The 27,396-nt window shown below is 44.8% G+C and overlaps 1 protein-coding gene across 1 annotated transcript; it reads right to left on the minus strand.

Annotated features, from left to right (window-relative positions):
- Window positions 1-3,893: 3,893 nt before the first annotated feature.
- Window positions 3,894-27,184, minus strand: MRPS31 (mitochondrial ribosomal protein S31). The gene is made up of 8 exons (XM_038761639.1): window positions 27,115-27,184; window positions 23,246-23,510; window positions 18,032-18,349; window positions 17,343-17,504; window positions 11,838-11,972; window positions 10,360-10,436; window positions 8,613-8,756; window positions 3,894-4,348 (listed from the first exon to the last, which is right to left on the minus strand). The coding sequence occupies exons 1-8, from the start codon at window positions 27,182-27,184 to the stop codon at window positions 4,119-4,121; spliced, it is 1,401 nt and encodes a 466-aa protein (XP_038617567.1). The 3' UTR covers window positions 3,894-4,118.
- Between the last annotated feature and the right edge of the window lie 212 nt (window positions 27,185-27,396).

The following is a 27,396-nucleotide window of genomic DNA, read 5'->3' on the forward strand; positions in this document are numbered from 1 at the left end:
GCCTGAAGTAAGTCATGCAACAAACCTGAAAGACATCGAATATTTTGTCTTTTTCTTCCATCCTCTTCTTGTGTTGGATTTTTTTTCCTTCATTTGGATTTGGAACTTCTGAGGGGAGGGAAGGGGGGGAAATCTCTGAGTGAAGTAATTTTAGGCAGATCCCTACATTGTCCTAGATTAGTGCTATGGGGAGAAGTCCTGCAGGGGAGGTGGGATCAGGTCTTCTTCCTCTGTAGTGCTCTCAGTCTCAATCCCCTCTGAAACGACGTGAAGGGTCCCAGTTGGCTGACTCCTCCAGCCCCCACCTCCCCTAAAAGTCCTAGCCCTTGTTCCAACCCTCAGTGCTCAAAAATCATGGCCGTTGTTCTGGGGTTCAGGTAAAAAACTTCAGTGATTAATTTTGAGGAGCCCAACGAAATAAAGTAATGGGTTGTTGCCATCATCACTCATGACTCATGCAGTGACTTCTAGCAAGTCCTTTAATCCTTGAGCCTTGGTTTTCCCCCCCTTAAAGCGTTTAATACAATACCCTGTGGGTGTGCAATAAACACCACTACTGCTGCTGCATTAGAAAAGAAGCTAACAGACCACATTAGCGGCCTGTGCCAAATTCCTCCCAAACAGAGATCCTTGCATTTTTGTCTGAGGAAATTTTTTAAATGAAAAAATCTGGCAATGGAAAGAATGACTGACAGAGCCCGCCATCAAGCAGGGCGATTCATATTTTGAAACGAAAGATCTTATGAGGCTGTGAGGGTACACTTACTTCCAATTGTATTGAGTCACTGCTGGAACTATTATTTTCCAGCACTTTTCCCAAGACTTTAGGAAATGTGCCGCTACTTCTGAGGATCAAACGATGTTTGAAACAAGCTGAAAGTGCTCACTAAGCAACAGAATTAGTACAGTCCAAATAGCAGCTGTTCATTCTTCTTTGTAAGAAATATTTTCCCCTCTATCGACATCATCAATATCTTAGTCCAAGGAGATATTTGACAGCTACAATAGATCACTCTGGACTACCTTCAAAACTGCCCTAGTTCCTAGGTGACTCTCCCAGAAAATATTGATTATGTCTGTGGTTGTCTTTGTTTCTTTATGAAAAATAGCTAAAGGAGCCAAGTTATGTACATCTCTAAACGCATACTTTTTTGAGGGGGGACAAACTCAGATCAAGGAAAAAAAGTGCCTCTCCCCAACACTCCCTTAGCAAAGTTAAAACCAATTCCCAGAATAAATTTTCAAGTAGTTCTAAGAGCCACCATGAGACAAAAATCTAAACATAATAGCACTCCTTATAAAACCCCTAAGCTCATCTGATTGACCATTCTTGAAAGTACTTGCTTGACCAAATAGGGTCGTCATACCAAGGGGTTAATGTTGCCAACCCTACCATCTTATTCTGGAAGGTTACTTATCCCACGAACCGTGGCACATAAAATTGTTCCCATAGGTTGGTGAAGGCTGTGAACACCTATAAAGTCTCTGGTTCTGAAAGACTCAAGTTCAACCAGAAGACCTACCCACCACATTTGAAATTTCCCTAACCATCATTGCCTAAACAACTGAGAAAATTCCAATACTCAAATGGCCTTGAATTGCTATTGGCATTCAAGCCTTTCAAAGTTTCTGAACTTTCAGAGTCCTCAGACGGTTAGGAAACGGTAAGTGAAGATGTGAACTGGGGATATGAGGGAGAAGTGGATTCCCTGCACAGTTCACGAACCCACTATTTCCATCATTTCTGAAGATGAGCGACCAACACCATCATCACTACGACAAGATTTCTCCTTTGACTGTCATGGCTCCTTGGACCACAGCTCCTACAGAATAGAATTAGTGCTATCTTTAAATTCTGGGTGGCTGTTCTGCAGTTATTGTGACTCCCAGAGATTTTTTGTCAAGCGCCTCACAACACCAATGACAAAGACACCTTTTACGATCTAATTAAGCACTGAATACCTCACTGGAGCCAGTGTTTCTTTTCTCCTGGATTCGGCCTTTCTTATCATTTCCTCTCCAGATTGAACAAGCATGTTTCAAACCCGAATCATTTCTCAAACGCATCGATCCTGCTCCTGAAGTACAATTTAATGCCTCCTTATATAGTTCCTGAAACACTTGCTGAAACACGGCTTTTGAAAATATGTTTTCCCCTATTGCAAACTCCTTTTAATGGAGAATCTAATGTACCGTGTTCAGGAGCACAATGGCTCATCTGCCTTTTGGACCAGAGATACACTACAATGTTCTATCATTTTGGAATAAAGACCAACAGCAAGAGAGGAACTATTTGAGAGATGGGTTTAACCTTTCTTTTTATTATTACCATTGTAAAATATTAATAAATCTGGCATTTTTTAATGCTTACTATATGCCAAGCATTGTACTACAAGCTGAGTTAGAGAAAATCAAAACAGATACAATTCCTGCCCCTTATTTTATGGGGGTTTGAGGGAAAGAGGACAAAAGTGATGCCTTAGAAAGCCTAGTTTTCTTAGGAGAAAGTTGAAAATTGTTCTACTGTTGCTAAACCTCAAAGTTTAACTCACGGGAAACACAGCCTATTTAAGAGCTGACTGGTTCTCTAAGATGAGGAAGACTCTATATTTAATCGGAAGGTCAGCAGAAGCTCCTTAGAAGTCACAAGTGTACCCTGGAGGGGGAGGGAGGAGAAGTGGTGTCTATGTCCCGAGGTTGGGAACCTGGGATGGTGTTAGGAATTGCAGATCAGCAGAGAATGGGGAAGGGTAGTGCCAGCCTACAGAAACCTGAAGCATTGGTAAGCTGGCAGATAGGCTGCCTGGGCACATAGGAGAACATTTTAGAGTCCCATTTAGGCTCACCTCTCTTGAAGAACAATTAAATGCCACCACTAGAAAGTCCTTCCTCATTAGCATGCAACTGCTTTAACATTTCTTTCCAAAATACAGCAATTTATTTTAACTATCCTTAATCTCATTGACACCATAATGGCTTGACATTACAAAAAGCACACTAAGATCAAAAATTCCTCGAACACTGCAAGAATTTTCCATTTCCGTTCTCGGGTGGGGTCTAATTTAGAGACAAGAGGGAGTGAGTCAGTCAGAGGAGCGGACGATCAGCACAGTCAAAAGCCTGACCGGTGAAAAGGTGGCCTAAAAAGTGGCTTAAAGGCAGTCCATAATAATAATGAAGGCATTTGTTCAGCGCTTACTATGTGCAAAGCACTGTTCTAAGTCCATCTGCCACCACCACTGAATTTACAGCACAGAACCTATCTGCGAGCAGAACAGCGCTCCAGATGTCATCCAAAGGAAGCAAGGAAAGGTATGGAGGTGGTAAGCCTGGCCACCTGTGACTTGGGTGGGGCAGAGAAGAAAGATGGAGAGGATGAGGGGTCGAGGGTGAAGGACAGGCCAGTGGGTCGGTGGGCCTTTGGAGAAGAGTCGCCATTCTACCTAGCCCTCCCAAACCTCAGCGGAAGGGCCACCCAACGTTTCCCATTGCTGACATTGGGAGGACCAGTATATGTGGACATCAATCAATCATATTTATTGAGCACTTACTGTGTGCAGAGCACTAAGCGCTTGGGAAGTACAAGTTGGCAACATACAGAGACGGTCCCTACCCAACAGTGGACTCACAGTCTAGAAGGGGGAGACAGAGAACAAAACATCAATCCATTGCCAGCCGGTAAACATTCACCAGGAACCAAGCTAGAGATCGTCTCCTGTGAGAGCAACTGCTTTCAGAAAATATTCCAAAAAGATCAGCCAATTCCTAGGCCACGATCCTCTCTAGCTATATAGCACCTGTCTCCTAAATCCAATTGCCTTTTTATAAGTAGGCTAAGCCACCATGTCACCTTGTTTTTCATATATACGTGAGGAAGAAGGACGATCGGGCGGTTTAAGCAATCAGTAATTTACTAGGACTTTTTCCTCTGGTATATGCAAGGATATTTTTCAGCTCTCACATTAGATCTTTTATACAATTTAACATCTGTCAGGCAAATCTGGTTCCACAGTTATTCACCACAAATTGCGCCTACGGCGGAAAAAAACACAGAAAAAAGGTTTGGCTTCAAGAATTCCCATCTCTACCATCAGGGTTAAGAGTGCCTCCCATGTTTCTCAATTGAACTGAATGTCATTTTCCTTAAGGATATCTGTTTTTTCATGGAAATAGTTCCGAAACCACTCAATGTGCTCGGCCTTTTGCTTAACACTCAAATAGGGGTTTTTAGACAGCCCACAGGTCACTAGTTCCATGAAGTGGCGAATCGGTCCTTGCTTTGGGAAATCCTCCAGGTATTTATCCAGAAATATATGCTCGTGAAAATCAGCACCGTCGTCATCAAAACCTAGAAGGCGATCCAAAGAGATTATTATGATTTGAAAATAAAATCAAACCCACACCAGAAATACTCCTCCTCCTCCTCCTGATACCTAGAGGATCATCCTCGGTCCCTTTCTCTTCTCTATCTAAACTCGCTTCCTTGAGGAGCTCATCCGCTCCCACGGCTGCAATTGCCACCTCAATGCAGGTGATTTCCAAATCTACCTCGCTAAACCCGACCTCTCAGCTCCTTTGCAATCGGGTACTTCCTCCTGCCTCCTGGACACCTCAACTGCACCTCAAGCTCCGGAAAACCAAACCTGAATTTCTCACTTGTCCTCACAAAGCCCTTCCCACAACCTACATTTCCCTTCACAGTTGACGACACCACTGTCCTCCCTGCCTCTCAATATCTTTGACTGTATACCCTCTTTCAACCCCCAAATCCAGACTGTCACCAAATCCTGTCAGTTCTTCCTCCGTAACATTTCCAGAAGCCGTCTCTTCTTCTAATCGGCCATCTCTTGGGTCCAGGCACTTGTCACATCCCGGCTCGTGCATTGCATCAGCCTCCTCACTGATCTTCCTGCAATCATTTCCCTTCTCCACTCCAAGCGTCACTCTGCAGCCCAGATCGTTTTTCTAAATCACTGTTCTGCACACATCTCCCCACGCTTCAGTAACCTCCAACGGTTGCCCATTCCTCTCTGAGTCAAGCAGAAGCTACTGAGCACTGGCTTTAAGGCACTCAATTACCTATCCACGTTCTCCTCCCGTTACAACTCATCTCACTACTCTTTGTTCCTCTTAAGCTAACCTGCTTACCGTTCCTCACTTTTGACCTCTCTCACTGCTGACCTCTTGCTGGAGCCTTCTCTCCTGCCGGGAAATCCTTCCTCATTCACATCCGGCACAACACTGCTCTCCCCATCTCCACGGTCCTTCTGAAATCACACCTCCTCCACCAGGCCTTCCCCAAATGATTTTTAATCCCTCCACTTTGTATCCCCCAACTTGCAATTCAACACTTCTGAGCCGAGGTCCCTGAAGTCTCAACCCCCACAGCACTTGTGCACGTACCTTTATACTCTAGGTTCCCCTCCTATCTGAAAAGTATTTCCGTGTCTGTTGTCCCACTACATTGTAAGCTCCTCGACGGTACAGATCAGCTCTACCGATTCCATCGTATATTCCCAAGCACCTAGTACAATGCTCTGCACACAGCAGGTGCTCATTAAATACTGATTGACTGCAAAACCTAGACCCTTCCCAGCCCAGTGAATCCCACCCGAGTGGCTCTGCCAGAGCCTGTGAGGGAGGGAGCCAGAATGAAGTACACAAGGCTGAGGTGTCCTGGCAGAGCTTGGTGGCATGCCAGACCCTGCAAAACACCTACATGGGCTGAAGCCAGAGCCGCCGGTTCCGCAAAAACAACTAAACAACCCCAAGCCAGAGACGCTGACTTAGTTTCACCAGAGGGAGTAACTTCATCAAGCTTGCTACTTTCACAGTCTGCAAAGAATAAAGAGAATCTTCCCGCTAATGAATACGCACGGTAGTGGGGAGGCGGGAGCTACAATCCCATTTTCATTCTAATCTATGGGGCCGACATCTGTTCTGCCACTCCACTATAAACATCAAATTTCTATCGCTACAGATTCAGAGGCGGTTTTAAGTGATCAAATGATGGGATTTTTTTTTTCTTCCAAGGAATCTGTGTGTACACTTTTATGGAAGTTGCTGATGACAACTCAGGACAGCGTGACACTGACAACCTTAAAAATCAAACTTAAGGAGCAGAGGAGATAAAGGAAAAATACCTAACAGTGGGAAGTCTTCGGGTCACAATTCAGATTCCGTAAGGTCTGAAATGTGTATGGGTTGCTGGGAAGGGAAGATCCCATTCAAAATCTCCATGGTTTCTTTCCTGTTTTTCCCTCAGTCATTCAAATGCTTGAAGGAGCTGGAAATGAGACACCTCCTTTTCCTAGCCTGCAGTATCAATAATACAAACTGTATATGGATGCCCGGGCACACTTATCTTTCTTGCCTGACAAAAACAGTTGTCTCCCGCCCACCTTCTCAGAGACTAAACATTCTAACCGACTGTATCAACTTTAAGATAAATTTCTGCTAAGCTTGGAAACACACGATTGTTTGGTGAATGTGGGAGTTCTGCGGTTGTCAGGGCGACGTGCCCCTAATTCACCTCCACACCACCGTATTTGGTGGCTACTTGAACCAGGAAATCATCAGTGTTATTGTTAACGTTTCAGAGTTCCAATGTTATTCGGTAATAGAAATGAAAAAGAACAGGCAGCTACTCTGAACCAAGTCCACCATAATGCCAGACCCCATTCGACTGCCACAATTCTCTATTTTTACTAGGGTTTTTTTTAACTAGCCTTTTTTGCTGGCATTAAGTATGTAAAAACATGTACTCTGAAACACAAATCCCACATAACTGGACTAGGTGGGAACCAAGCGGATTCTAGATTACCAGAATGCGTGAAAGGGAACTCATTTCCAGAATAATATTAATGTCTGTCTCCCCCACTAAACTGTAAGTTTGTTGTGGGCAGGGAATGTGTCTATTTATTCTTATATCGCACTCTCCCAAGAGCTCAGGATACTGCTGTGCATACAGTGAGAGCTCAATAAATACAACTGGCTGTCTCACTGCCTATTTGGGAGGAAACAGGAGCCTTCATCCAGCTACTTAAGGGGAGGCCACCCAGAAGAATTTTATGCGACTGTTTATGTGCCTTGTTTTGTTCCTGGGATGAAGAAAACGCAGGCAGGAGAAAATGTCATGGTGGGAGTAACCCTAAGTTAGTTCTCAAGTCCTAGGGAAAACAGGACTTTTTTCTGAGTAGGATATGTGCCCACACTCACACGTGCTCTTACGCAAATACAAAGTTAGCAAAATTGAGCCTGGATTTTAGGTTGTTCAATTCTTCAACGTCTTTTACAGACTCTATCAAGCTCAAGTCAGTTTTGGGGCAAACTTACATTACAGCACAACAATGAGTCAAAAGCTGAGTCCTGAAGTTTTTCTAGGAATACAAATTGCCTGGGACACTTCCAGCCTTCCATTTCCTTTCCACTCTAGTTTTAAAATACGTATGAAATGGTCAAGTTGGAACACTGAGCCTTTTAAGTTTCGGATGCCTCTCAAAGATGTTCCATCGAAAATTTGACCTCCCTTCATTTCCCCCAGACACACACTGCTTTAGGGTCCCATGCGTGAAATTGAATGCCCTGTCATAGTCTCTCACAAGAAAGCCATCACAATGGCAGAGTGGGGGCCTGCACGGCTCTCCCTTTTGTCTAAGGGACTCCATACCAGCGAGACAGGTCAGGTTCCTCCTAGTTCCAGGCAAACTGGATTTTGCTACAACGGCTGTCCGGAGGATTAGAATGGGGAGGTTCTGGCAGCCGGCAAGGGGCTTTACGACTCGTTAACAGGACGAAATCGTGAGGTCACTGTCCGTCTGAAGATTTTCACGTTGCCGAGCCCTACGGAGAACCAGTGAGCTCAAATTGCTACGTTCTGCACGTGGCCTGGGTAATAAAAATAGTAATAACAACTGTGCACTGTGCTAAGCGCTGGGGTGGACACAAGCAAATCAGGTTGGACAAAGCCCCTGTCCCAGGTGGGGCTCACAGTCTTATTATACAGATGAGGTCTCTGAGGCACAGAAGTGAAGTGACTTGTCCAAGGTCACAAAGCAGCTATACGGAGGAACTGGGATTAGAACCCATGACCTTCTGATTCCCAGGCCCGTGCTCAATCCACTACGCCATGCTGCTTCTCTGAGTCACATCACACAATTTTCAGGGGCCGGAGAACTTTCCCCACTCGGTATGTGTTACACGACGACCTTCCTACTGTATGACTTCGTGAAGCAGTCTAGCCAATTAATTCATTTTCCATTTTGGTTAGTAAACCTCAACTATTAGGTGGAATTTGACTACTTTTATCTGAAACCTCATCGGATCCATTTTGGGTGGATGTGTAATAAAAAAAGCTGCCTATTCAAAACCCTTTTGGCCTTCGTTTACATACCAGAGACCTAAACTGAACTGAATTGGAAACTTAACCAGATGTAATCTGGACTCTACTGACAACTGTTGAAGACACAACAGCCTTTCTATGTGTGAAAACTGCAGCTGGGATTGTGGGTCCCACACTGGCTTTTTCAAGCCTCCAAAGGTGAATTTTACCACCGCACGTATCTTCTTCTAGAATGTACGATGGCTATGTTGATTGTCAAACGGTCACTTACCTGCTTCGTTGTTAATGGGAAATTCCCATAATTTTCCCTCTTTTGTCCACTGGATCATCTCCTCAAAACCATTCCGGGGAAGCTGTTCATCTACCGTTGCTAACTGCTTGGCAAATTCCAAGTCCCAAAGAGTGGGGGATGCCACTGTATTGAAAACAAACACTTAAACGTCAGCCTAACCACCAACCATTAAGACTTCTACCAAAAAAATGTTATCCGGTTTGGTTTAATGCTAAATTTTTAGACTCAATGGAAACAATTAGATTGCTTAATTTTCCCAGTTCCAGGCACAGAGAAGTGAAGTGACTTGCCTAAGGTCTCACTGCAGACAAGTGGTGGAGCCCATAACCTTCTGCCACCCAAGCCCGTGAACTATCCACTACACCACGTTCAAAGTCAACTGATGCTCCTGCCACCTTTAAATCTCCTTATGTGGGGAGAAAGGCTTAGTGAGAGTAGCAGCTGTTACTCATTCTTGCTCTTTTCCTCTTCTCTTGTTCCTGTGTGAAAGGTTGTACGGGAGCCATTGCTGAGGTGAGGGTGACCGTACCTTCTCCTTCCGGACGCCCAGCCAGGGCAATCGATCAATCAGTGCTATTTACTGAGTGCTTACTGCGTGCAGATCGCTGTACCAAAATGCTTGGGAGAGTACAAATCAATAGTTGTCAGACATGTTCTCTGCCCACAAGGAGCTCACAGTCTAGAGGGGAAATTGTGTTTGCAACTGACAGAGCAAATGTTGGGAAGGACGTGGAGAAGACAAATGCCCCTTCATCGGTTAATCTACAATCATATTGCTGTCCTTCGAAGTACGACAGTTTAAAAACATTTTCCTTCCATTTTTTTAGATGACTACACCCTGAGGCTTTCATAGCCAAGAATGCAGTTGTTAAAAATTCAATGAATAAAATGCTTTAAAAATCAGCTCTCAAACCTACCATGCCCTGTTTTGAGATAAAATTAGATTTCCTGTCTGAAGAGGCTACAGCCTGACTTCCTGGGTTTATTGTTCTAGGATTCCTCAATCCATCGCAAAGTTGGTAAGTATGAAAACAGACTCCTGAGCCAGGCCGTCTTTCACAACTTTGAAATCGACCTTGCAGACTGGGCTTGCAGTTTTCCTGGTTTGGGGCTTCTCTTTTCTGAAGCTGCAGCAGGGCCAGGTGAGGCACCGCTATAAACAGACCTCAGGACTGGGCAGTCAAATTTAAGGAATGACGTGAGGAGGGCAAGACATCACCCTGTTCCTCTAAGCATCCCAAAGTCCAAGTTAACTTCACTGAAGTCACTGGATTTCTCTGTGCCTCCATTTCCCCAACTGGAAAATGGGGATTCAAGGCCCATCCTCCTCCTCCTCCTCCTCAGACTGTGAGCCACATGTGAAACAGGGACGCGTCCAACCTAATTATCCTGTATCTACCCCAGTGCTTAGTACAGTTCTCGGCGCATATTAAGTGCTTAACAAATGTCATCATTCTTCTTCTTATTAGAACAGTGCTCGGCTGACAAGAGGTGCTCAGTAAATACTATTGATCTGATAATTTGTACTCCCTCTCTTACCTACCCCTGAGTTCGATAAATAACTTCGCAGCAGAACTGGACTGAGATCAGCCAACTGCAAACAACCTAGGCTGGCATCCAAGTTCTGGGGCACTGAGAAGGATGGGCACCTGTCCCTAAGCAACAAAAACACCTGAGATTTTCTACATGAGCCACTCGGCATGGAAATGATCGTGAGGTAACTCACCTGCTTCAGATTCTTCTTTGGGAGTTTCCTCAGGAGTGGGGAAAATATTCAGGCTCTTCCCTTTATATAATCCCTTCCTAAAACCAAGAGGAAATAGAAATATGAGAGTCCTTTCACAATGCTGCTACTTCAAGCTGCTTTCTAGACAGTGTCCTCAAAAAGGGTCCAAGAGTGAGGACTTGAAATACAATTCTGATGACCCAAAAGAACATGGACTAATTCATTAGGTTAAAAACAAAAAACCCACAGTGGCAGTCGAAGCTGAGTTTTTGTTTCAGAATCAACAGGCTCTGCAATTCGATTCTCAACACTTCTAAGCAAAAAGATTAGCATGATTTGCCATTAGTCTTCATTTGATTTATTTCAATTTAAGTATTTAGGAAGGGCAATGGAGCAGAAAGCTATCAAGCCCCCCTAATTCAGCAGCTGTATCATTAACATCTGGAAAACCATTTCTTGCCTTGATTCAATTGCACTAAATGTTGCCTACTGGATTAGAAAGACAATAGCTAAATTAAAATATCCCATCTTATAAAGCAAACAATCTTTCAAGAAATTTAAGATTTCATCTATTTTGCACTGTTTAATTATTACCATTCAAGTACCTCTGCAAATGAACAATGACCAATATGTTAACCAATAAATGGAACTTCCTTGCACTTTTGTGGTTAATTCCTCTTGATCACTGCTTTATATTCCACTGGCTCAAGTCTTTATTTGTGAATGAGAAGGCTTCCTGGAGTTAAAAGTCATTTCTACAGATTAAAAACTAGTCTGGGGATAAGGAAGTTAATTTTTAAACAGCTTCTAATTCTCTCCCTTTCGATCCAAATCTCTTTACATGGGATACAAATTAAATGAGAAAAATGTGAATACTATAATTTTTAATCCGTGGCTTTTAATCACAGAGCCGTTCTTCCTGGCATAATGTACTTTTCCATCGGCTCTGTGGCTCGTTATATCCCATATTCATTGTTGCCAGAGGTCTTTCCTCTTCCATCCTTCACCTTCCCTCATCCTACATATTTCTGAACCCTTCCACTGTTACAAATGAACTCGCTACACCACACTGTACTGATGCAATTACACTGGATCGCTTAATTCAGACTGATTCCACTCAACATTCCTGAGGGGTGTTAATTCTTGTCTTGTCTGCACAACAACAAAAACGTTGAAGACAAGATTAAGTTCCTTTAAATATGCCATTAAATTGAGTTGCCAAAAGCTGCAGTAGCTTTCTCTCAACAGCTGGGGAGAATGAAGCCAATTCAAAATCAGGGACACCAACAAAGTATCAACCATGGAAACAGTGTGAACAGGTGGCTGAATAATGCAAAGTTTCCCAGAAGACGCAGCTGGGATGAAGTTCACAGTCCCTCGGGTCAGAAACCTATGGCCTGATGGTGAAGCCCAGTGAAACGCAATACAGCTAAACGGGGAGGAGAAACAGCAAAATACAGAAACAAAAATTGAGTTACCTTTGCCCACGGGTAGCTGCCATCTCCTTTTGAAGCAAATACCCATGACCTTCGTCAAACTGAATTTGATGATCTGGCCTCATATAATTTCGGGAGCTAGAAGGTTTGGAAATCTTCATGTCGGCAATTATATTACTGGAAGTCAAACAACAAAGACAGCTTACATGAGTAAGGAAAAATCCACTCATGAAAACCAAGCAACAAGTTTACTCACAAGTGAAGACCTGGACTACCAAGTCTGCTTTTTATCTCTAAAGATGGTCTTCAGATGAATTATTCAAATTGGAACCTGCAGCTATCATGAAATTTAGCGCGGTCTCTGGAACCTGGCTGTCATCATCATCATCATCAATCGTATTTATTGAGCATTTGCTGTGTGCAGAGCACTGTACTAGGCGCTTGGGAAGTACAAGTTGGCAACATATAGAGACAGTCCCTACCCAACAGTGGGCTCACAGTCTAAAAGGGGGAGACAGAGAACAAAACCAAACATACTAACAAAATAAAATAAATAGAATAGATATGTACAAGTAAAATAAATAAATAGAGTAACAAATATGTACAAACAGATATACATATAAACAGGTGCTGTGGGGAAGGGAAGGAGGTACATAAGGTACATACGGTACATCCTGTCAATACATAAGGATCTGAATAACGGTAAGATGTTTTCCACATGGTCACACCCCACCCCACCTCGGAAACTGCACCATTGGGTGGATGAGGAAAGGAGAAATTTGGGCACATGGTTCTTCCTTTTCTTCCCACCCACCAGTTTTCTCCTGGGGTTTCTGCACTACCACTGTTCGCTGATGACAGTAGAGAAAGCTAGTGCCCTCTTATCCGTGCCCTCCACTGTACTTACCCCTTTGTGTCCTGGCAGGTGGATTTCCGATTTTCGCCGCGGGCCCTCAGGGCAAAGGTTTCCCAACCTGCTCTCCCTCAATGCCCCACGTGGCTCAATAATTTCCCCGTGGGGTCTAGAACATCACTGTCCCCTCAGCAGCCCTTTGTTCTGGCAGCCCCCTGACCTACCTATCACCCTGCTCTGTCCTCTGCCTGCTCCTCACCACCACCATCAATGGGAATTTGCTGATCACCCCAGGGTGACGAGAAGAAAAGCTTCTAGGCACAAGGGAAAAATGCAAAGGAAAGAGGGATGACCCTTGCTTACAAAGTGTTTACAACCTCAGTGAAGAGAAACCTCACACCCGATAATATTAACACTCCAGATCAGGAATAACCGACTCAGGGTCACAACTGGAGAGTTTCCAGTACACTGCCAGTCTTGACTATGAGCGGGGGAGTCCAGCAGAGGCATATCCATTCCATTTCTAGCTTGGGCAGTGGCTAGGGAGCGGAAGGCAATCCGCTACAAGTCAAAACTCCTCTGTGCTGGGCAGCAGCGACACAGGAGGGAGTCGAGGGCCAAGACTCAAGTTTACTGCGCAGAAGAAGGCAATGGTAAACCCCTTCTGTATTTATACCAAGAAAACTCCACGGATCCACTACCAGAACGATTGCAGATGAAGATGGGGCGTTCTGGGAGTGATGTGTCCATGGCATCGCTATGGGTCGGCGACGTCTCGACAGCATAAGACAAGATCGGGAATACGACTGAAGGAATGAATAAGCTTTCAGCTGCAATGACTACCATCATGGAACTTGAAAAACCATTCAGTCCAGAAAAAATTATTTCCCCCCTCCTTTTTTTATGGTATTGTTAAGTGCTTACTATGTGCCAGGCACTATATGAAGTGCTGGGGGAAAATACTAGTTAATCAGGTTGGACATAGTCCATGTCCTACATGAGGCTCGAAGTCTAATCTCTATTTTACAGATAAGGCAACTGAGGCACAGGGAAGTGTTGTGACTTGCCCTAGGTCACACTGCAGACAGCAATGGAGGTGGGATTAGAACCCAGGTCCTTCTGACTTCCAGGCCTGTGCTTTATCCACTAGGTCATTCTGCTTCTCCAGGCAGAAGTCCCTACTGGATTTCCTCTTCCACTGTCCTCATTCCTGGTCCATTCCTGTCCTCATTCCTTCCGCTTTGCCCCTGGCCCTGAGAAATGCATCCATCACCTTCCTTCATCCTGGACTTGTCCTTACAATTAATAACAAGACCTGGCTCCCTCCTAATGACCATAGTGATAGCTCAGAATCATCAACCCTCTAACCCCTTCATTCCCTGAACCACTGGTTACCAAGACGTGATTTTTCCCATAACACAAGATGTGCTGGACCCTGAACACTGCATTATAGCTGAAATCAACATGGAAACCAAGTTTTTCCCTCTCCGCCTCCAAGTCTCACTTACCTCTGCTGAATCAGAGCAGAACCCTTCTATGATTCAACCTCTCTTACAATGAAGGGAAAACCTTGTCCTTGAAGCCCAAGGTACAGGGTTTTTTTTGTTTTGTTTTGTTTTTACTGAATAAGCATCTATTAAGGATTACAACCTAGGCTGGGCCTAGCCTGAGGTAAATAAAACCAAGATTCAACCCAACCCAAGTCACTGAAAATTAAAACGATTCACAATGTTGGGCAGGTTTCACTCGGTTAATTTAACATTGTGACTTTTTTTTTAAATAACGGACATTTGGGACATTGTGCTACCATGACAAGGGTCCAGAACAGTTTTACAGACCTGGAAGGTTCACATTTGTTTCAAAAAAGAAGGGAACAGAGGCGGGAGAGGCAGGATCGTGGGGTGGGGGCACTCAGAATTATATTTCATTAAATTAAGAAATAGAAGAAAGGCCTTGAACTTAAATTTTACTTGAGAGGTAAGTTTCTTCAAGGGAAACAGATGTTTTTGTTTGTTGTTTTTTTTTCCTATTAAGTTTAAGTCATATAAAAGATCTTGTGATCTGATTCCATTTGCAATGTTAGGAAACATTTTCTAATGAAGTGACTTAATTAAATCAGTGAAATTGACCTAATTGGGCTGAAACGACATTTGTAAACAGCAAAAAGAAAAAAAGGAATCCAACCCCATCCCCGGAACCACGTTTTTACAATGACATCAAAAAGAAAGAGAATTTAGACTTTTGTAAAAACAACCGAAACAGTCATTCTACTCTCCAAAACATGAGATGATGGACTCAAACTCAGAATGCCAGGACCCGGTTGCCACACTCGCAGAGGTTACTAGCTTCAGTCCCCTAAATCCTGGCCTCCGAATCACCTAATGTCCAGTCAGTGAGAGTGTCTTCAGGCATTTCAACTCCATGCAGTTGACCCTTCTTTCTCCGAGACTATCTGGCTCCTCGTACAAACAATCCAAGTTTAGCGCTTCCACAAAATTGCAAACAGCGTGTCAAAAAAGTCACTAAGGTGTGAAAAAGCATTTCTGATGGATTAAGCCCTGAGGAAAATGTGGGGTTATGAGACCTGACAGACACAGAGCCTGTCCCTCCCGGGGCTCAAAAATCTATCTCCTCCCCATTTTCCAGATGTGGAAACTGAAGCCCGAGAGACCAAGGTCAAACAAGTAGGCCGGTGGCAGAACTGGGACTCAAACCTAGGTCTTCTGACTCATAGTCTCGTGCTCTTTCCACTCGGCCACGCTGTACTATGCTTTTAAACACAATAGACTGTGAAGTTGTACCAAAGACATATTAATTGCTGATTTCTCCACTGGGTTTGAACCCCTTAAACAATATTTTTTTTACAGTAGTTCTGTTTCAAAACACAACATTCATGGGGCCAGCGTCAATTTTTGTTTAATACCCAGCTGATGAATAACTTCTTGTCTTGTGATGTCTTAACAAGTGTAAACATTTCCAGACAGCCGTTGCCTTGGCATTCCAAACCACGGCACCACTGAGTTTAGGGAGGATTTTCGATATTTAAAAGGCACTTTTACTACTACTCCACTCTTATCTTTCTTATCCACAGGTTATCTTGTGATGTTGTTTTGCTTGTACCCTACAAAATATTGTTCTGCGGCAAGAAAAAAAAAAATCATTCCTTTCCTTCTTCATGTTAACGTGGGATCTGCTTCTGAACACAACAAACCAAGGTGGAAAAAACGACCACAGTGACATCCATAGGAGAGCTGCCTTATTGCAAAAGAAAAAGTAACTGCTTTGCACAATCAAATTCACAGGTCTTGTTCAAATATAAGCTGTCTGCTCTGTGACCTTGGGCAAGTCACTTAACATCTCCGTGCTCCACTACTTCATCTGCAAAACGGGGATTACAGCTGTGAGCCCCACGGGGGCCATGGACTGGGTTCAACCTACTTAGCCTGTATTGTCCCGTACTCCCAAGCTCTTAATACAGTGCTCTGCACATACTAAGTGCTCAATAAATACCACCTAGCTTGATCGATCTCCCCCAGTGCGTGGTGGAGTACCTGGAACAGTGTAAGTGCTTAAATACTGTTTTAAAAAGAAACTTCATGTCTTGTTTTACAAAACGAGATGTTCTACTAAAATGGGTCTGTTCATTTATTGGGCAGCCTCCACTTTTTAAATCCGAAGAGCGTTCCCTCAAAAGCTGAGCTGCTGAGGACACCCAAATCATCACCGCCACCCAGGAAAAAGGTGAGGAAGCCAACTGGGGTGGCTTTTGGAGTGAGGGCAAAATGGGTAGCCCCCCGCCAGCCCACCACCACCCGGGGGGACTTGAAGGAGGGCAGTGTCCATGGCTATCACGATAGGAATCGCTCTCTCGCTGTCCCTGTGTCTCTTCTCTGCTTGGGGATAAAAAGCACCATGGCAATGTTGGGGAAGGGGTTGGGAGGCCCGGAGAGGCATATAATTGTGCCCAGCTCAGGAAGGGGCGGAGAGGGAACGTCTAGCTTGGGGTGGCCCCTTAGTTTTGGCCACTCTAAGTCCCCCACAACCTCGGTCTTGCCCTCACTGCTCTCGACCACCAGCAAAATCCTGTCCAAAGAGCATTCTGGAACATCCACCAGTCAGCCCAGTCCCCTACTGGGCCTGCAATGGCCTTCGGGCCACAGAGGGACATACTGGACACACTCCAAGCTGATATTCCCTCACTTAATTCCAAAATACCATTTTTCCTTAATCTGTACTAATAAGGCATGACTGTAACATACTGATTGAAATTCAACATTCCTGCTAAACTGCAAGTTCCTTGAGGGCTATGATCATTTCCCTCCACTGTACGCTGTACTCTCCCTAGGGCTTAGTACAGTGCTCTGTACTTGATCTGTGAGCCCCAAAGGGGAGAGTTGACTGTGTCCGACCTAATTACCTTGTATCTACCCCAGCCTTTAGAACAGTGCCTGACACATAGCAAGTGTTTAACAAATATCCTAATCATCATCTGCACACAGTAGGGACTCAAACAGTATCGACTGACTCCTGTGAATTCAGAGACTAGTATTATCTAGCACTGGCATTAATTGAGAGCATTATACACCAGGAAGTTCTTAAACAAGAAAATGTTTTAAGACAGAAATCCAAACTTGCAAATCTATTTGGACACTGAGACACTTGAGCATAACCCAGTCTAAGATCAAACCACTGACCTTATCGAGCTGCTTTCCCCTTGTCTCGCCTGTTCTTTAGACTCTTGCTCGTGCTTCCTCAGTTGCCTGAGTAACTCTGATTTTGTCGTCTGCTTGTCGAAAGGAAGGGAATCAGCAACTGCAGTTGCAGCAACCACTAAATCTGGACTTAGTGGGAGGTCCCTGCAAAGGGGAACACAAAGGAGTGAATACCAAACCATTCATCATCTCTCATTTATTCTTTTCATTTCAAGACCAAGTCACTGATGTCGAAGTAGTAGTAACAGTATGCATTAAGCATTTACTGCGTGCAAAACATTGTACTTGGCACTGGTTAAAAAAAAATACCCAGGGAAGAACTAGATATGGACTCTGGCCCCAGAGGGCTCACATTCTACAATTATGGGGATGGCGGGGATAGGCAACAGATTCCTAAGGCAAAGGTGAAGCAAAAACCCCACAAAAAACACATAAAATGCAATGATAAAAATAATGAAAAAGAATAACTACAAAAAGAGCAATAGGATACTGTGGCTATAGGAGCAGAGATTCAGGCCCCTTAAGGCAAAGCATCTAACAGAGTCCACATGACAGAAAGATAGGTTTTCTTCATTGAAATCTTACTGTAGAGAGTAGCGGAACTCATTTCAAAGGAAAAACTACCAAGGTTTCAGAACATACAAAAAAACTGTTTAGTCGATTGAATTTACCTCTTAAGTGTGGCACCTTCTCTGGCTTTTTTGTACATGCTACTGGCACGCTCCACATTTTGAATCAGTTTCCTGCTTTGTGCACTGGTCAGCTGATTTTTTTCTCTCTGGGATACCACCTTCGAACCTAATTCAACTTTCATGCCTTTTATAATATTTATCAATTTCTCCTTTGGATTCTCCTTTGAGACCTTCTTCAAATTTTCTTGGCTCTCGGAAGCTTTTTCCGTACCGTTGCCCGGAAGAGTGGACGGTTCATCCTTCTTGCTGTAGAACACGCTGTGTGTGCCAAAGTACCTTTGAATTTCATTTTCTGACCTAGGGATAGTATGTTGAGGAGAAAAAAGAAAAAGAGCATGTGTGCTTTACATGATGGCTCACAAGCCTTTCCTGTCCACTGTGCTTAGCATATAAGCGCTGACTACTGCAACTAAATATTTAGCGCTTAGAAGTGCTTTGCACATAGTAAACGCTTAATAAATGCCATCATTATTATTATTGATGGACTGATTTCATTTTCTGACTGACATATTACGTTAAGGGAGGGAAAAAGAAAGTGTGGGTATATACCGTATGAAAGCTCACAAGCCTTTCCTAACCACAGTGCCTAAGCACGCAGTTAAGTGTGAACCACTGCAACTAAATAACACTGACTGATGGACTGATTTGCCATCACTGCTGATGTTTTTATGTAAAACCTGGGCTCCTGGCTTGCTCCTTTCGGATTTTAACTGGGCTGGTTCAGGGATGAATCCCACCACAATCCTCTCCAACAGTCCCATCAGCTGGTGTAGTCTTCAAAATCAATCCTGGCAAAAGGCTTGGAGCCAACATGCCCATCCACCCCAATTCTTGGCTATGTTCACACTTCCAGGATAGACAAAAAGTATCAGGTGGGGGGGGAACCGCGGAGAGAATATGGCCAGTTTTGCCCCTGAATCATTTACCTCAACAGGAAAAACTATTCTTGGTTTTCTATAGGAAAATCTCCCACTTTTAGCATGGATATTCATTCTGCCATAGCTCGTGTTTCTACTACCCGCTTGGGATGGCCGGACTACCGCTATAGAAGTAGGGTACGCTTATCTCGCGGCCCGAGTCTGTCCGGATACCACGGGCCGCGAGGTTGGAAGAGGCGGCTTGTGCATCCGTGTGAGCGTGTGGTGTCGCAGTGGCGGAGGACCACAGCTTGAGCTTTCCTTGACATGAGGTCTTGCAGGGATGCAACTCCTCTGTCAGCGAAAAGAACGTATTACGGCGTTTTAGTGATGCAAAGAACCAACCGTGGGCACTTTGTGGTTGTTTGAATAGGACGGAAAATCTTAATGGGAAGCTGCGTGGTCTAGTGGAAAGAGCACGGGACTAGGGTGGGCAGAGAATACAAGACTAGGCAGGAGATCACGGTTCTAGTCATAACTCTGCCCTTTACCTGCTGTGTGACCTTGAGCAAGTCACTTTGTATTTCCTCTCCATCCCCCCATCTTACCTCCTTCCCTTCCCCACAGCACCTGTATATATGTATATACGCTCGTACATATTTATTACTCTATTTATTTATTTTACTTGTACATATCTATTCTATTTATTTTATTTTGTTAGTATGTTTGGTTTTGTCTCCCCCTTTTAGACTGTGAGCCCACTGTTGGGTAGGGACTGTCTCTATATGTTGCCAATTTGTACTTCCCAAGCGCTTAGTACAGTGCTCTGCACACAGTAAGCGCTCAATAAATACGATTGATGATGATGATATTTCTCTGCCTCAGTTTCCTCATCTATAAATAGGGATTATGTACCCATTTTCCCTCCCCTTCAGGTTGCAGGCTACGACTACCCCTTAGACAGGGGTGGTACCTGATCTGATTGTATCTACATAGCAGAGGGATGGACACATAGTAAGCGCTTAACAAAATTCACAACTACTACCAATATTACCAGTGGGAGATTTGGGGCACAATGCCTGAACTTTCAAATTACGCTATCATTCTATTTACACACATACGCGCACACATACCACATGCATATATGTGGTCTTGGCTGAAGAGAAAAGTGAAATTTGGATTCAATCACTCGGTCGTATTCATTGAGGACTTACTGTGTGCGGACCCCTGTACTAAGTGCTTGGGAGAATACAAGAGTTACTGAACGTGTCCCTGCTCACAAAAAGTTAACAGGTAAAATAAATAGAGTAATAAATCCGTACCAACTTCTATACAGGCGCTGTGGGGAGGGACAGGAAGGATGGGGCTGAATGTGGGAAGGCCTCCTGGAGGAGGTGAGCTCTCAGTATTCATTCAATCGTATTTATTGAGTGCTTACTGTGTGCACAGCACTGTACTAGGCGCTTGGGGAGTCCAAGTTGGCAACATCTAGAGACGGTCCCTACCCAACAGCGGGTTCACTGTCTAGAAGGGGGAGACAGACGACAAAACAACACATATTAACAAAATAAAATAAATAGAATATGTAAATATGTACAGGTAAAATAGAGTAATAAATCTGCACCAACATCCATACAGGCGCTGTGGGGAGGGGAAGGAGGTAGGGTGGGGGGGGTGGGGAGAGGCAGGAGGGGGCTGAGTGTGGGAAGGCCTCCCGGAGGAGGTGAGCTCTCAGTATTCATTCAATCGTATTTATTGAGCGCTTACTGTGTGCAGAGAGCTGTACTAAGCGTTTGGGAAGTCCAAGTTGGCAACATCTAGAGACGGTCCCTACCCAACAGCGGGCTCACAGTCTAGAAGGGGGAGATGGACGACAAAACAACACATATTAACAAAGTAAAATAAATAGAATATGTAAATATGTACAGGTAAAATAAATAGAGTAATAAATTTGTACCAACATCTATACAGGCGCTGTGGGGAGGGGAAGGAGGTAGGGTGGGGACGGGACAGGAAGGATGGGGCTGAATGTGGGAAGGCCTCCTGGAGGAGGTGAGCGCTCAGTTTTCATTCATTCGTATTCATTGAGCGCTTACTGTGTGCAGGGCACTGTACCAGGCGCTTGGGAAATACAAGTTGGCATTCATTCATTCATTCGTATTTATTGACCGCTTACTGTGTGCAGAGCACTGTACTAAGCGCTTGGGAAGTACAAGTTGGCAACAATCATTCATTCATCCAATCGTATTTATTGAGCGCTTATTGTGTGCAGAGCACTATACTAAACGCTTGGGAAGTCCAAGTTGGCAACATTCATTCATTCAATCGTATTTATTGAGCGCTTACTGTATGCAGAGCACTGTACGAAGTCCAAGTTGGCAACATGTAGAGACGGTCCCTACCCAAAGCGGGCTCCCAGTCTAGAAGGGGGAGACGGACAACAAAACAAAGCATATTGACAAGATAAAATAAATGGAATATGTAAATATGTACAGAGTAATAAATCTGTACCAACGTCTATACAGGCGCTGTGGGGAGGGGAAGGAGGGAAGGAGGGGGCTGAGTGTGGGAAGGCCTCCTGGAGGAGGTGAGCTCTCAGTGTTCATTCAATTGTATGTATTGAGCGATTACTGTGTGCAGAGCACTGTACTAGGCGCTTGGGAAGTACAAGTTGGCAATATTCCTTCATTCAATCGTATTTATTGAGCGCTTACTGTGTGCAGAACACTGTACTAAGCGCTTGGGAAGTACAAGTTGGCAACATTCATTCATTCATTCAATCGTATTTGTTGGGCGCTTATTGTGTGCAGAGCACTGTACTAAGCGCTTGGGAAGTCCAAGTTGGCAACATTAATTCATTCAATCGTATTTATTGAGTGTTTACTGTATGCAGAGCACTGTAAGAAGTACAAGCTGGCAACATGTAGAGACGGTCCCTACCCAAAGCGGGCTCCCAGTCTAGAAGGGGGAGACAGGGAACAAAACATATTGACAAAATAAAAGAAATGGAATATGTAAATATGTACAAATAGAGTAATAAATCTGTACCGACGTCTATACAGGCGCTGTGGGGAGGGGAAGGAGGGAGGGTGGGGGGGTGGGGAGAGGCAGGAGGGGGCTGAGTGTGGGAAGGCCTCCTGGAGGAGGTGAGCTCTCAGTGTTCATTCAATTGTATGTATTGAGCGATTACTGTGTGCAGAGCACTGTACTAGGCGCTTGGGAAGTACAAGTTGGCAATATTCCTTCATTCAATCGTATTTATTGAGCGCTTACTGTGTGCAGAACACTGTACTAAGCGCTTGGGAAGTACAAGTTGGCAACATTCATTCATTCATTCAATCGTATTTGTTGGGCGCTTATTGTGTGCAGAGCACTGTACTAAGCGCTTGGGAAGTCCAAGTTGGCAACATTAATTCATTCAATCGTATTTATTGAGTGTTTACTGTATGCAGAGCACTGTACGAAGTACAAGCTGGCAACATGTAGAGACGGTCCCTACCCAAAGCGGGCTCCCAGTCTAGAAGGGGGAGACAGGGAACAAAACAAAGCATATTGACAAAATAAAATCAATCAATCGTATTTATTGAGCGCTTACTATGTGCAGAACACTATACTAAAAGAAATGGAATATGTAAATATGTACAAATAGAGTAATAAATCTGTACCAACGTCTATCCAGGCGCTGTGGGGAGGGGAAGGAGGGGGCTGAGTGTGGGAAGGCCTCCTGGAGGAGGTGAGCTGTCATCATCATCATCATCAATCGTATTTATTGAGCGCTTACTGTGTGCAGAGCACTGTACTAAGCGCTTAGCAACATAGAGAGACAATCCCTACCCCACAGCGGGCTCACAGTCTAAAAGGGGGAGACAGAGAACAAAACAAATCAATCGTATTTATTGAGCGCTTACTATGTGCAGAGCACTGTACTAAAAGAAATGGAATACGTAAATATGTACAAATAGAGTAATAAATCTGTACCAACGTCTATCCAGGCGCTGTGGGGAGGGGAAGGAGGGGGCTGAGTGTGGGAAGGCCTCCTGGAGGAGGTGAGCTGTCATCATCATCATCATCATCAATCGTATTTATTGAGCGCTTACTGTGTGCAGAGCACTGTACTAAGCGCTTGGCAACATAGAGAGACAATCCCTACCCCCACACTGGGCTCACAGTCTAAAAGGGGGAGACAGAGAACAAAACCAAACGTGTTAACAAAATGAAATAAATGGGATATGGACAAGTCAGTTTGGCTTTGAAGGGAGGAAGAGATGGCGGCTATGGGGAGGGCATTTCGGGTCAGAGGAGCAATGGCGTGATGAGGAGGGAGACGAAGCGGTACCTGAGGAGGCCCTGAGGGGCCGAGCGCCCGGCGGCGGCGACGACGACGACGACGAGGCGCAGGCCGCGAGACGCCCCCACGCGGGACAACATGGCCGCCGACCGGAAGTCGCGCGTCCCCCGCCCTAATCCCTCCCCGACGGGCTTCCGGTCGGCGGCCATCTTGCCCTGAGGCGCCCGAGGAGCCGCCTTTGCGCCCCCCTCGGTCCGTCGCCTTATTGCGTCCGCGCCCCGACCGCCCCCGGACACGGGGTTCCGGCCAAATACTGGGGCTCGGGCCCGAGGCCCTCGTCATGACGACGATGACGACATTTATGAAGCGCTTACTATCAATCAATCAATCAATCGTATTTATTGAGCGCTATCTTACCTCCTTCCCTTCCCCACAGCACCTGTATATATGTTTGTACATTTTTTTTTACTCTATTTATTTTATTTGTACATATCTATTCTATTTTACTTTGTTAGTATGTTTGGTTTTGTTCTCTGTCTCCCCCTTTTAGACTGTGAGCCCACTGTTGGGTAGGGACTGTCTCTCTGTGTTGCCAACTTGTACTTCCCAAGCGCTTAGTACAGTGCTCTGCACATAGTAAGCGCTCAATAAATACGATTGATGATGATCATGTGTGCAGAGCACTGTACTAAGCGCTTGGGAAGTCCAAGTTAGTAACTTGGGAAGTCCAAGTTACTCTGTGCCAAGCACTGTTCTAAGCGCTGGGAAGGATACAAGGTGATCAGGTTGGCCCCCGGGGGGCTCACAGTCTTCATCCCCGTTTTACAGGTGAGGGAACTGAGGCACAAAAAAGTTAAGTATGTAGTAAATGCCTAACAAATACGATTCTTTTTATGGTTATTGTTAAATAATAATAATAATGGCATTTATTAAGTGCTTACTATGTACAAAGCACTGTTCTAAGCACTGGGGAAGTTACAAGGTGATCAGGTTGTCCCACGGGGGGCTCACAGTCTTAATCCCCATTTTGCAGATGAGGTAACTGAGGCTCAGAGAAGTTAAGTGACTTAACCCAGGTCACACAGCAGACATGTGGCGGAGCTGGGATTCGAACCCATGACCTCTGTCCTAAGCGCCGGGGTTGATACAAGAGGTTGTCCCACGTGGGGCTCCCAGTCTTCATCCCCATTTGACAGATGAGGGAACTGAGGCCCAGAGAAGTGAAGTGACTGGCCCAAAGTCACCCAGCTGATAAGTGGCGAAGCTGGGATTAGAACCCACGACCTCTGACTCCCAAGCCCACACTCTTTCCACTAAGCCGCACTGCTTCTCTATTTCAGTTTTCACCCTTGAGGGGGCAGAGATTGTCCTCAGCAGTCCATGGACAGGGACTTATTGAGCGCCTTTCCCCGGTCTTGACTAACCCGAAGGACATAGCGACTCTACTGTCCCTCAGTCAGTAGTATTTTTTTTCACTCACTCATTCATTCAATCGTATTTACTGAGCACCTACCGTGTGCAGAGCACTGTACTAAGCGCTTGGGAGGTACAAGTCGGCAACAGATAGAGACGGTCCTTACCCAACAGCGGTCTCACAGTCTAGAAGGGGGAGACAGACGACAAAGCAAAACAAGTTTTTGAACTACTGTGGGCAGAGGACTGTGCTAAGCGCTTGGGAGAGAAGAGTTAGCGGATGAGATCCCTGCAGAAGGGGGCACCTGAATCAGGGTGGTGGTGATGATGGCCACCTCAGGACTTTAGGCCACTTGCCCTAAGGTGGCTCAGGTTGCCAATTTGTACTTCCCAAGCGCTTAGTACAGTGCTCTGCACATAGTAAGCGCTCAATAAATACGATTGATGATGATGATGATGACTTTGGCCCCTTCCTCTCCACTCCAAACCCATCCTGAACCTGATGGGGGTGGCAAAGGATGGCTTCCTGTGTCCCACCCACACCCAAGTTGGCCCTACTAGACGGAAACCCATCCCTTTAGAAACTCTCTATCCTTGGCCAGGCCGTTCAGGAGCCGAAGTTGCCTCTGCTAAAGAAGACTCTTTCTCCTCCTCCTCCTCAACGATGGCAATAACTGTTGGACGCAATACCACCACTGAGGCGTTCCCGGCAACCTAACCTGAAACGGGACCCTTCATTGATCCCCCCGACAGAAGCCCGTGGGATGGTGAGATGGAGCCCAAAAATAGAATAATTGTCCCCCCAGATCCAAACTTCCAGTCACTCCATCAGAGACTCACAGAATAATCTGTGCTTCCACTGAGGACTGGGAACTGCAGGGAATGAGTAGACATCTCTACTCCAAAAACTCCTCCCTCAGACCTGACAATCTGTACAGATTTGTTACTCTATTTATTTTACTTGTACATATTTACTATTTATTTTGTTAATGATATGCATATAGCTTTAGTTCTATTTGTTCTGATGATTTTGACACCTGTCTATGCGTTTCATTTTGTTGCCTGTCTCCCCCTTCTAGACTGCAAGCCCATTGTTGGGTAGGGACTGTCTCTATATGTTGCCGACTTTTACTTCCCAAGCGCTTAGTCCAGTGCTCTGCACACAGTAAGCGCTCAATAAATATGATTGAATGAATCAGGGAACTTGCCTGACCTCCGCCTGCCGTTACAAGGTGGTCTAGCTCCGTCACTAGAAGCACGGCATCCAGTGACGACAACCCAGGTCAGTTGGACATAACTGTGTTCAGTCACTTCCCCTGGAGAAATAAGTTTCTAGGGTGGTGCAGCCCTAAACGGGGTTTCTCTTCCTCTCATGGAGACATTACAAAGTGGGCGAAGAGGCGTGAAGTGTGGTGGGCAGAGTAGCATAGTAGCCTGCGCATTCTTGGACAAAGCTAACATTCGTTCTCCTCTCAGCAGTCACTGGACCTACTACATCTCAGATTTGAGGGAGATCACAGCAGCTCTAACTAATATTGACTTTTAGGTTCACATTCTCCCCCCTGGCTCTCCTGTTCTGTTTGGCTACCTTTCCGTAATTCCCCCGGCACCAATGTTGTCTTATTCTCTCTTCCCGTGATTCCCCGTAACACCTTCTCACTCTCCCTTCCATAATTCCCCCTACACATTCTTACTCTCTCTTCCTAGTATTCTGCACCTGATTTAATAGACTGAAATGATTACAAGAATATATAATCATAAAGAGAACTCTTTTTTAATCTCAGGACTAGCTCTGTTCCCTTAGCACCGTACGTATCTGTCATATTACATAGACGTGCGTACCTTCATATATGCATCGGAGCTATGTTTGCCTAGGAAAAAGCTAAAACTCATTTCCCCCCCAGGCCCCCTGAATCCAAGGGGTTTTTAATGATGCTTACAATTCCAGCCTCCTTTTCAGAGGAAATTTGCAGCAAGTTCTTTGCTCTCTTTTAGTCTGGACCCGGACAAATCCACTTCTCTCAACATGCCCACGTGAAAATTTCTGACCGAGGGATGGCTTGTTCATATTTTTCAGAGAGCCACGGATGTAAGGATGCTTCCTGCGGTTTGTGTGATAAGTAATTTAAGTCTACATAATATTTTGAGCCTAATGAACATCCATCCCTAAGAGGACCTCAATGTTACCTCCCCTGCCGTGTCTTTTTTTCAGCTTCTTGCATTATCCTTCAGACAAGCCTCACTTTATCTTTAGAAAGACAAACATCTTCGTTTTCACTCACTATTCCCTCAAAGAAATATATATGCCACATATATGTTCATAACGGGGAGACAGAAAAAATGATGTGGCCTTTAAAAGATGTTCGGATCTTTGGGGGGTGGATTTGAGGAGATTTGAGGGCTGGATCTCTAGTTGTTTGCCTGGTTGGTCTCAGAAGCAATTGGAAAAAAAAATGTATCATAAAAATTTTTTTAAAATAAGTTAATTCAGTTCATCTGTGCACCCAGCTGGATCTCATTTCCAGCCATCACAAGAGTCAATTTAAAAAAACCTTCCAGCTCCTCCACTGTCATGTTTCCGGTCGGAAGAAGATGGTGACACACTCTGAGGCCAATTAGGCAATAGGCGCCTTCACTGGCATTAAAACAAGGTTGCCAGTTTTTTTGATGGGATTAACTGGGTCTCTAAAATCCGGTTTATACAGATGTTAATAAGTGGAAAGAGCTAAATAAAGAGCAAAGGAAACTTTAGAAATCTGAGGTACTCTTGGCTGAAAAAACTGCCT

Source organism: Tachyglossus aculeatus, chromosome 20 (assembly GCF_015852505.1).
Source record: "Tachyglossus aculeatus isolate mTacAcu1 chromosome 20, mTacAcu1.pri, whole genome shotgun sequence".
NCBI lineage: Eukaryota > Metazoa > Chordata > Mammalia > Monotremata > Tachyglossidae > Tachyglossus > Tachyglossus aculeatus.